The sequence below is a fragment of the Gopherus flavomarginatus genome, chromosome 2, assembly GCF_025201925.1.
Source record: "Gopherus flavomarginatus isolate rGopFla2 chromosome 2, rGopFla2.mat.asm, whole genome shotgun sequence".
Taxonomy (NCBI): domain Eukaryota; kingdom Metazoa; phylum Chordata; order Testudines; family Testudinidae; genus Gopherus; species Gopherus flavomarginatus.
Genome location: NC_066618.1, coordinates 285,604,593 through 285,616,290, shown reverse-complemented (window position 1 = coordinate 285,616,290; position 11,698 = coordinate 285,604,593). Strand labels below are relative to the sequence as shown.

The 11,698-nt window shown below is 40.6% G+C and overlaps 1 protein-coding gene across 11 annotated transcripts in view; it reads right to left on the bottom strand.

Moving 5' to 3' along the window:
• Window positions 1–7,149: 7,149 nt before the first annotated feature.
• The window catches only part of PHF20L1 (PHD finger protein 20 like 1), an 82,275-nt gene continuing 77,726 nt past the window's right edge, over window positions 7,150–11,698 (bottom strand). For all 11 annotated transcript variants that reach the window (XM_050940686.1, XM_050940685.1, XM_050940695.1 and 8 more), the window contains one exon: window positions 7,150–8,891. In XM_050940686.1, coding sequence (XP_050796643.1) covers window positions 8,749–8,891 — 143 coding nt within the window. In that variant the 3' untranslated portion in view covers window positions 7,150–8,748. The remainder of the gene's footprint in view (window positions 8,892–11,698) is intronic.

Here is an 11,698-nt window from a genome sequence, read left to right as displayed (position 1 = left end):
CCACCAGCATCACCCAGCACCCACACGACAAACCCAACCACCAGAATTAGACCAAAGTACCGTTAAACCTACCTTAGTGACCTCTGAAGAGAGATCACTTGACACAAGTGTCTACTTGCAGAGGCCACAGAACATTTTCCCCCTGTAATTTAACTGTGAAGAGCGACGACCTGTCATCAGTGACCAGCGACCACATTTTCTTACTCCCATCCATAAAAACAAACCTGTAAAAGAAAATCAATCTTCCTCACTTCTGTGCTGCTGCTGGCGGCGGCGCTGCCTTCAGAGCTGGGCGGCCAGCTAGCAGCTACCACTCTTCATCTGCCCAGCTCTGAAGGCAGAGCAGGGAGCGGTGGCTGCTGCCTGGGTGTCCAACTCTGGAGGCAGAGCTGCTGTTATGGTATTGCCACACTTCCTTCTCCACTGCTGCTGACTGTGGCACTGCCTTCAGAGCTGGGAGCCCAGCCAGCAGCTGCCACTTCCCCAGCCACACAGCTCTGAAGGCAGTGCAGAAGTAAGGATGGCAATAACACGTCTCCCCTACAGGGTCTGCTATCCACTTTTGGGTCGGGAGCCCCAGTCTGAGAAATGCTCTGTATTTTGGTATACTGTACGGTACTACTGTATTAATAAATCCAAGAGATTTTAAATACAGTACACTACTGTATTGCATAATGTAGTGTTCATTTATGAGGCAATTAAAGTTAAACAAGAAACATCGGAAATAATAGTAGCCTCTCTGTATGCAAGTGCCAATTTTACAACAAACCTTTAAAGAGAGACCACCTCTTCTTACAAGCAACCACTTTTGCTAACTCCCATGAGTGGTTACTCTTGGTAGGTTTTACTGTACTACAGTCCTCAGGAGATTAAATCTTGTGTGCCACAGGCAGAGAATAGGTGAGACCAAGGTGCACCAATGTGCAAGGCCCTTGCAATAGCAGGGAATTTAGCAAAACTTTTGATAAACGCTTCCAGAAAGTTAAAGAAGTGTGGATTGGATGAATGGACTATAAGGTGGATAGAAAGCTGGCTAGAAAGTCTGGCTCAACGGGTAGTAATCAAAGGCTTGATGTCTAGTTGTCAGCCAGTATCAAGTGGAGTGCCCCAGGGATCAGTCCTGGGGCCAGTTTTGTTCAACATCTTCATTAAAGATCTGGATGATGGGAGTAATTACACCCTGAGCAAGTTCACGGATGACACATAGTGGTGGGGAGAGGTAAATATGCTGGAGGTTAGGGATAGGGTCCAGAGTGACCTAGATAAATTGGAGGATTGGGCCAAAAGAAATCTGATAAAGTTCAACAGGGACAAGTGCAGAGTCGTGCACTTAGGATGGAAGAATCCCATACACTGCAACTGGTTGGAGGCCAACTAGCTAAGCAGCAGTTCTGCAGAAAAGGACCTGGGGATTACAGTGGAGGAGAAACTGGATATGAATCAGCAGTGTGCCCTTGTTGCCAAGAAGGCTAAGGGCATATCGGGCTGCATAAGTAGGAGCATCGCCAGCAGATTAAGGGAAATGATTATTCCCCTCTGGCACTGATGAGGCACATCTGGAGTATTGCATCCAGTTTTGGGACCCCCACTACAGAAAGGATGTGGGCAAATTGGAGAGTTCAGTGGAGGGCAATAAAAATGATTAGAGGGCTGGGGCACATGATTTATGAGGAGAGGCTGAGGGAACTGGGCTTATTTAGTCTGCAAAAGAGAAGAGTGAGGGGGATTCGACAGCCTTCAACTACCTGAAGTGGGGCTCCAAAACGGATGGAGCTAGGCTGTTCTCAGTGGTGACAGATGGCAGAACAAAGAGCAATGGTCTTAAGTTGCAGTGGGAGAGGTCTAGGTTGGATATTAGGAAAAACTATTTCACTAGGAGGGTGGTGAAACACTGGAATGGGTTACCTAAGGAGGTGATGAAATCTCCATCTTTAGAAGTTTTTAAGGCCTGGCTTGACAAAGCCCTGGCTGGGATAATTTAGTTGGGATTGGCCCTGCTTTGAGCCAGGGATTGGACTAGATGACTTCCTGAGGTCTCTTCCAACCCTAATCTTCTATGATTCTATGAACTGAGATATACCCAGATGATCCTAGCAACCAACCCCACATACCATGCTAGAGGAAAATGGAAAAAAACTCTGAAAGGTCCCTGCCAATCTGACCTTCTCAACACCACATATGGCAATCAGTTATAACCTGAGCATGTAAGCATGAACCAGCCAGCCAAGCATCTCCAGCCATGACCATCTCTGATGCTTCAAAAGGAGAGAGACAGGTACAATGGCTTTCCTCTCATGTATCCATTTGGTGACCCCATGCAGTTTTTCAGATTGCCATTGTATATATCTTTTAGCTATTAGAAAAGCTAAATGTATAGAACTAAATGTATAGAACTGTGTGTATTCACCCCTGGGTATGTCCGAAAAGGTGAAGGAACCTGAATCCACTGGAGTTTCAACCCAAATGGGAGCGTATTAAGGAGACAGTCCAGACATGAAGCAGATGCACTTCCATTCATTTCAATAATGGTGCAGCTGCTTACAGTAGGGTCTGAGTTTGGCCCAGCCCCACTGTCTTTCAGATTTGAAAGGCCACTTCATTTGAAGGTACCCTCCCATTTTACATCTCTGACAAATTTGGTTGAAAGGAGGCTAGTATAAAAAGGTTAAGTAGATGTGCTGCAAAGTGCTGTAGCAGTAATCAATGTCTTGTCTCTCTAAATGTAATCAATGAATTATGTGTACATAAAACTAGTTGACGGGCTTTATACTATTAAGTTACAGTTCCCTAATGCTCCAGAGTATATAAAGCATAGATCAGTTTGCTGAAACTGTTAGTTCACCAAAAGGGAGCCCAGGCAACTTAACCAATCTCAATAGGCCTTTATTGTGAGTATATTAGAATGCAATCAACATTATTGCTATTATAAAACAAACCATAAAAGAAAATATCTTGCTTCTCTCATGGAAGATCAAGCAGCTCAGTGCTGCCTCTCTCAGACCTTTCAGTGACAATGCATTGAGAGGCACAAACTGAATGGAGACGGCTGTGAGCAAGTCTAAAAAAGACTGAGTAGGTGTTTAATCACTTAATTTGCATTAGACTAGATTTTAGTTAATCACCCAATCCCTAGAAAACTGTGTTAACTCATCTACTGTTAACAGCATCCCAAATGCACATACACTGTCTTGATTATATGGCATGTTTTGGAAGTTTATTATATTCATGTTTTCTGCACTATTTCACATTTTTCCAGTAGTTATGAGTTGCCCAGGCTGGTGCAGAATGTCTGCCAAACACTCTTTTCTTTATTCTAGTGTATTTTCCACTATTGTCAAGTGCTCCATACCTATTCTCCAAGTATAACAAATACACACAGTGTATATAATGCTTATTGCTAAAGACACCACCCCCATCCCCAATATTTGGGACACCGCATAGCATAATAAAACCATTTTAAAATATACATGAAAGCATTGTAACAAAATCACCCTTGTTAAAGTGATCAACTAAACCCATTACATGATGACTCAATACAAAAGAAAAAATGTAAAATAAAATACAGGAGCAATGGTCATCCCTCAAATAAAAAAACCTCTTAACTTTAATAAATGCTCTCTAAAAGAAGGGAACATCCTGAAAGATTTCACAAGGTGTAAAGTGGAGGCAGGGTAGAAAAGAGGTTCTATGTTTGGTACTCGCCCCAGCAAAGGTACATTGTGGTATGAGGGTAGGATCACTACAGGCAAGTGTGTGAGAACTTATATACTCATCAGGACTTGCAATAAAGTTAAGGCTGCCCAGCATTTCCAATTAAAAAGACCTATTTTCAGAAGCTTATAACAGGCTGAAATTCTCCATGCCAGGGGTCTGTCTGCCTCAGGCTGATTTTTTTTAAACCTTTCATCAAAATAGCTGGTTTCTGAGATCAAAGTTACATGAAATTATATTATTTTGCTCATGTTAAAAAATCCTTATAGCAGTTTAATTGAGAAGCTCTAGAGCAATAGTGAGCAAGCTGCGGCCCGGCTGCTGCTTCCCGCAGCTCCCATTGGACAGGAACAGCAAACTGAAGCCACTGGGAGCTGCGGGTGGCCGTGCCTGCAGACGGTCGATGCAACCAAACTGTCTCACAACCTGCCAGTGGATTACCCTGACAGGCCGCAGGTTGCCCACCACTGCTCTGGAGCTTCTATGCCTTGGAGCAAGGGCTAGGAATTTGGCAAGGGAGGAGTGTCAGAAAGATGTTTATTGCAGTGAAAACCCATCCAAATTTGGCCAAATTATAAGCCTCGAAGTCACCCTGTGCATGTGCTCAGCAGAGGTTTATTAGAGACCTACCTAACAATAATCTCAGAAGATTCTGTTTACACTGTGCATGCTCCACCTTTCTGAGCTCACTGAGCATCCTCCAGCCCAAGGATGCAGGGATGGAGCAGAACTTTCCCTACAATTGCCTCCTGCCTCCCCTCCAGGCACCAGAACAAAACATGGAAATCTTCTCTCCAGTGTTTGAAATGGTTTCCCAGCCGACACCCCGGCAACAGGAAGACGACACAGCCTAACTCAACTGCACATGGCTGAGGAGCTGAGGGCTGGCAGGGGCAAGTGGAGGGGAAACAGGTGTAAGCTAGAGGATGGACAGGAGCACAGAAACAAGGTAACAAGGGGACATACTAGCAGATGAGCAAAAAGGGTCAAGCTGGGAAGTGGGGGAAAGGGGCAGAAGAGGCTGTATCCACTTGAGAATTTTCCCCTCTCAAATGTCAAACAGAACACAGGGATCAAGTCCCAACATTCGCTGTCTAGCAAATACCCGTGAAACCCACTTGCAAGGTCTCTCACCTTCCTTAGCGGCTGGTTCAGAGATGATAACGGCCAACTACTATTAGTCGTTACGCTATCAGCTCAAGTGGCAGAAGTCTGCTGTGGATGTAAAGGTTCCAGCACTGCTGAGTAGCCCTGGCTGTGTCACAGTATGGCTCCGTATGATGGAATTCCTGTTTGTTTTTTGTCTCCTTGCTTTTTAAAAAAACTAAGTTAAAAAACTACATTAAAAGAACACTATAAAAGACGGCAAAGTCAAGCATCCTGAAGTTAGAAAACTGCAGAATTAAGCTTGTGTAACCTTAATTTGGTCCCTTTGTGCACATGCATTGTGAAACAGTCTTTAGTTTCGGCATCACATACTATCTTTCCCCCAGCACTTCTGCCTTGTTCAGTGCACAGCGCAGATGGTGCTTTGGGAATGAATCAGTTGTGTAGTGAATGAGGCAGCTGTTTGTAAGATGCATGCTTCATTTGATTAGGAAGCTGGAAGGCATGTGGCGAATGAGGCAAAGGACTGCAGGATGGGAAAGGATAGTCTTATGAACAAGACAATTGGATGACATTCTGAGAATTGGAACCTATCCCCGATTCTGCCACAGAGTTCCTATGTCACTTAAACCAAAATTCACAGATGGCCACTAATTGTGATTCTCTCTTTTTCTAGGTGCCCACCAAGGAACATCTGGGGCCTGATTTGCAGAAGTGCTGAGCACTTACAACCATAAGTGAAGTCATTGCATGCACTGACCACATAAAGTGCTATAAAAATGCTCTGAAAAAAATCAGGCCCCAAGTGTTTCACAAGTTGGACGCCTGACAATTTTAGCCTTAATCTCTCTATTACTCAGTTTCACATCTTTAAAGTGGGGTTGATGATACCAAGTGACCTTAAAGTTTGTGAAGCATTCTGACACTACAGTGATGTGTGCCATAGAAAAGTCCATGAAGAAATGAATAATTTTGTATGCAGTGCAGGGTTTAAATGGTAGGTGGTAAATAATATTATGCATTTGACTACCAAATGAACGAAGATAAACAGAAATATGGAAAAGTTACTCATTCAGGGGGCACTACCTATCCTGTGCATTGAAAGAGGCAGGGTCCTGTGGGGTTAAAAAAAAGTGACACCTTCCAAGTTAAAAGACTAACACAATGCATATGGCAGAAGAAGGCTGAATTGCATAGGCAACCTTAATTCAGACATTGCCTAACTTTTGATTACTTAACTTTGAAACCATACAATACTTGACAGTAGTTTTTTATATGTAATATATATATTTAAAAGTGTAGGCCCTGGCTACATCAGTGCCCACCTCCTAGCACTTGCATCTGAGACCACCTCCGGGTCCTCAGCTCATACAACAGCCACCTTTTAGGGATAATATTCTCACATCTCATTATAACTTTGCTGTGATGGGCCCAAAGCATGGAACCTCCTTCCTACAACTTTAAAATCTCAGTCCATCTCTCTGTTCATTACATTTACAGTTATATGGTATCACAAACATGCATACACGCATTGTATAACATAGCACCAGTATGTACTGTATATATTATGTAAATACTATATACTTAATTTCAAATTGTGTATTAAGATTTACATTTATTCTATACAGTACACATAGTACCACATTTAAGGATATGAAGCAAGTGAATACTATATAACAGTATCTTGCATATCCAAAGAGCAAGTAGATCACTTTCAACAGCTGTTAATACTGTGAAATGTGTCTTAAGTAGTTATTTAAGCATCAAATTACACTGTATAAAACATCAGTGCATTTTGTTAAACATAATAGTGGTTGCCATAAAAAAAGTCAACATTCCTTTACAGATTTCTGTTACTGTATTTCCTCTTTAAATTATGGAGGTGCCAATCCCTGCTATAGAATTAAGATTGAGTTGAGTTTTGGAATTAATACAGAGCTGTTATATCTCCGATACAATGGTGTGGTAACTGCTGTTGAAGAGACCTTTTAAATAGGTATAATTCTATAACTGACATTGACACATTTGCTTTAGAGTTAAAATATTAATAGCATTAACTTACTTCAGACATGACAGATAAATTAGAGACTTTAGTGTAGGCATTTTTCAATAAGCACCCGGGCATGCTACTTTCTCTCTCAATAATGGTTTTATGATAAAAGTTCAAAACACTAGTTTCAACATCTTTTGTACACAATCCATCTTTGGCACATTTTTCAACTGTCTGAATCCTCAACAGGCATTCAAAAAATTCGAGTTGTTTATGGTCTGTACATTATTTTAATCACTTTTTTACATTTCTGTATAGGACAGGAAGAAAAGTGGAAAATGTAGAGTATGCAGAATAGTTTTAATAAACAGTTTTACATACAGTACCTTACATATAGAACAGTGTGTTTGCAAATTTAAATAATTTTTGAATGTACAGTGGCTTGTACTCTTATCAAAAGGTAAATTCAAGTTTACTGTCTATCGGTTCTAAAATGCATTTATACAGAAAACTAGAACTGATAAACAGTTGTGAGGCATAAAATGTTCAAGTATCTTATGTCATCAATTAAATAGCCTCCTTTTAACAGTCATATTTTACAAATTCCAAAACCTGTACATACATTATTTTCAATTTTATAAACTGCATGTTAAAAGGTAACATTTCATGTTAACCACCAGTTCTTATAGTCTATAGTAATAAAACTAGACATGTGTAGATATAAATATGTATATAGTATGTACATATGAATGTGCGTGTATATACACATATACCTACACATGCATATGTAGCACTGGGTGCAGTGACAACTTACATGAGCACAGGCAAAGAGAAGGTCCTGCGCTCAAAATCCAGCAAGAGCTAACAGAGCAACTAGGTTGCCTTTGGTTTCATGATGTTTTACTCACTTATGACTGAAGCTAAAAGTTTTATAAAAACATTTTAGATAATGCATCTTTGCGATATTCAATCTAGTGGTTTAGTAATTCACAGCCACAAACAAGCAATTTTTCTGCTCTTGTCATTCCTCATCCCAGATGAGGTCGGTAAAGATTCAGAGGGCTAATACCAAGCTGAACTATCCAGGACAAAAATGTACTTTGAATCCTGAATACTGCAATAGAACGTAAAAAAATATAAACTAGATACAATTTTGGATGGATTGCTGGCACCAGGTAGAACTTTGAAAAAAACTCTTCAGATATTTCAATATCTTCCAACTGTCATCCCAGTGGTTTTAGTATTATTTGGCACATCTGACCACTGTTTGCCACTTACATTTTTAAAAGAGCCTAAGGGTGCTGTAATGAGGATTTCCATTTAAAAAAAAAATAATTTATAAGGAGACCACCACATACGGTTTCTTTCAAAAGTGAAGCAAATGTTTTCATTTTCCTGAATAACACTAATTAGACAAGAAATAGTTCATCGGCTGCAAAAGATCGGTTATCTGCCTAAAACTTTGGGGGTGGACCAACTGTAGAGAGGATATGGATCTCTCTGTGTCTGTATTTTCACTAGCAATGGGAGAAAAAATAATTACGGATGTATGTTTTTCCCACTGACGTTTTAGTTTGGCTCTTTCTGCTACTGACTACAAAATTATAGCATCTTCCATTGCAGAGATTTCTGGAACCTTCTTGTATGACCTGAAGGTGAAATTCTGCCACTTCACGTCTTATTTGTCATATTGTAGACCATATCACTGTTCCTCAATATGTGACATTGTAATTTGCAACTTGAACATAGCGTATTTAGCTTTTCAGTGTCAATTTCCTTACTCTAGATTTCCTTTCCTTTCTCCAAAGCGTCAGGCTAAAAATGTAATCAGCATAGAACCAGACAAATTTCCAGCTTTTTGCTGTCCTCCTGCCAGTCTTGTAGCTAATAAGAAAAATCACTGCAGAGAACCTATTTTTATTCCTTTATTCTTCCTTTTGTCATACAGAGCACAGCGCGGCTATTTGCTGTACTTTCCCCATGTCAATTAAGAGCTGTTTGATACGTCGCTTGAGTTGAGGCAGTCTTGCAAGAGGATCTGGCGGTTCCAGCTCTCCAGTGAAGTCAAGCCAACTTTCTAAAACTATATCGAGAAAAATGTTAAAAAAGAAAAAAAGGAGTTTGATTAGAAAGGGATCTTTGGAAAAAGAGTGCTCAACCCTCCACATCTAGGTGTGTTGAAATGCAGTAAGGGCCATATCTTAGTGCCACTAAAGTCAGTGGCAAAATACTTGAGGACTTCAACCTGACTAGGATTTGGTCCTAACTTGTCAACCAAAATTTAAATGGCTATTGTGCCCCACCCATGGCTCCATGCAAACCAGGTGTGAGACTGCCAATGATGCACCTCAGAATATTTCATGGCCAAATTCACTGCCCAGATGAAGAGCAGCCTATTATAAAAATTCAGAATACTTACACTACTTGTTACTAGACATTCTGTATTTGGGCTTTTAGGCTCATACCCTTTCCAAACCTACTTCTCCCGTATGCTATTGAACATGGACCAGCACCTATCCTTGTAAATGCAGCCAACTTACCAAGCCTGAGGGCAGCAGGTAATTTGCATAAAATGGAGCATACCTCTGCCATATGCATCATTAATATGAAGGTGCAACTTACAGATACTCAGATCATTATTTAAATGCAGATATATTTTCTGAAGAACCAAATAATTCAGTGCTCCATGGAAATTTTTATTCTTTTAAGCAGTTTAAAGTGGTTCCCCTTATTAATCCTTCCAATTGCCTTGACAGCTAAATTCCAGTAATATAAAGGTATGTTGGGACAAATTAGTCAACAATGTGTTGATCATACACATACAAAGAAGAGACTCCAGCTCCCTGTCTCTGCTGTCACCGTTCTGCAGTAGTAAAAACTCAACAGGAATAAAAGGCTGTGAAGACTCACCTCTGTCACTAACTTTAACGTATCACTAAACAAAAACAGGGAGCAGGTGATATAATGTGGTTCCATTTTTAGACAGCCACTTTCAGAATCGAAACACTATAACTTCTGAAAAAAGAACAAGAGTACTTGTGGCACCTTAGAGACTAACAAATTTATTGTAGCATAAGCTTTCGTGGGCTACAGCTCACTTCATCGGATGCATGTAGTGGAAAATACAGAAGGAAGAGATATATATACACACACAGGGAACATGAAACAATGGATGTTACCATACACATTATAAGGAGAGTGATCAGTTAAGGTGAGCTGTTGTCAGCGGGAGAGAAAAATAACAACTGTTTGTAGTGGTAATGAAAATGGCCCATTTCCAGCACTTGACAAGGAGATATGAGGAACTGGAGTGGGGGGGCGAGGGGGAGGAGATAAGCACAGGGAAATAGTTTTACTTTGTGTAATGGCCCATCCACTCCCAGTTTTTATTCAAACCTAATATAATGGTGTCCAATGTGCAAATTAATTCCAATACAGCAGTCTCTCCTTGAAGTCTGTTTTTGAAGGTTTTTTTGTTGTAATATTGCGACTTTTAGGTCTGTAATCGAGTGGCCAGGGAGGTTGAAGTGTTCTCCAACTGGTTTTTGAATGTTATAATTCTTGACGTCTGATTTGTGTCCAATTATTGTTTTACATAGAGACTGTCTGGTTTGGCCAATGTACATGGCAGAAGGGCATTACTGGCACATACATATAATTGGAGATATACCTATCTTCACTACCAGGACCAAGTACTGATTTTTGTCTCAGATCCCTAAGTGACCTCCTCAAAGTTTGAACTCACAACCCTGGTTTTAGCAGGCCAATGCTCATGGAATATTTCACATTGGTAGATGTGCAGGTGAACGAGCCTCTGATGGCGTGGCTTATGTGATTAGAGTCCTATGATGGTATCCCCTGAATAGATATGTGGACAGAGTTGGCAATGGGCTTTGTTGCAAGAATAGGTTCCTGGATTAGTGTTTTTGTTGTGTAACTGATCACTCGCCTTATAATGTGTATGGTAACACCCATTGTTTCACGGGTGTGTGTGTGTGTGTGTGTCTTCCTTTTGTATTTTCCACTACATGCATCCGATGAAGTGAGCTGTAGCCCACGAAAGCTTATGCTATAATAAATTTGTTAGTCTGAGCCCACAAGTACTCCTATTCTTTTTGTGGATACAGACTAACACGGCTACTACACTAACTTCTGGGTGAATTTCAGTGCTCATAAAAAAGAGGGATGGCAAGAGTCTGATCATAAACATTCCATCAGGGCTAACACTATTTTGTTTTAGGTAAGAAATAATTAAGGACACAATAACTACACTTTGTTCAAACTCTCTTCATTTGTGAAGTGAGCGTCTACATGTGAAAACTAGGGCTGTCAAGCGATTAAAAAATTAATAGCAATTAATTGCAGTTTTAATCACACTGTTAAACAATAACTGCATACCATTTAAAATTTTTCAAAGTTTTCTGCATTTTCAAATATAGGCTTGGAGCTCAGAGCTTCAGACTCTGCTGCCACGCCTGGAGCTCTGGGCTGGGGCTTCACCCTCCCACTCTGCCCAGAGGTATGCGATTAACGCATTTAAAAAATGAACATGTTAATTTTGTTTCCAGTTAACTGCAGGCATTAACAGCAGTTAGTTTACAGCCCTAGTGAAAACCAAATGCATTCATCTACTACAACACTAGTTCCACTGCATAATCTTTGTGTGAATTTGTTGTTATGAAGCCTGGTCTGCTGCCTTAATCCAGGCTATTACTAGTTAGTTTGTAAACCACAGTTGAAGATGAAGACTTCTTTTCTCCTCCTCATGTAACTGATTGATACTATTGCCCCAACAAATACTATCAACTTCAGGAGATGATGAGGATTAGTAGGCAGAGCATGGGAGCAGGAGCCTGCTACTTCATGGTCTCACAGTGGCCCAAGTTTTTG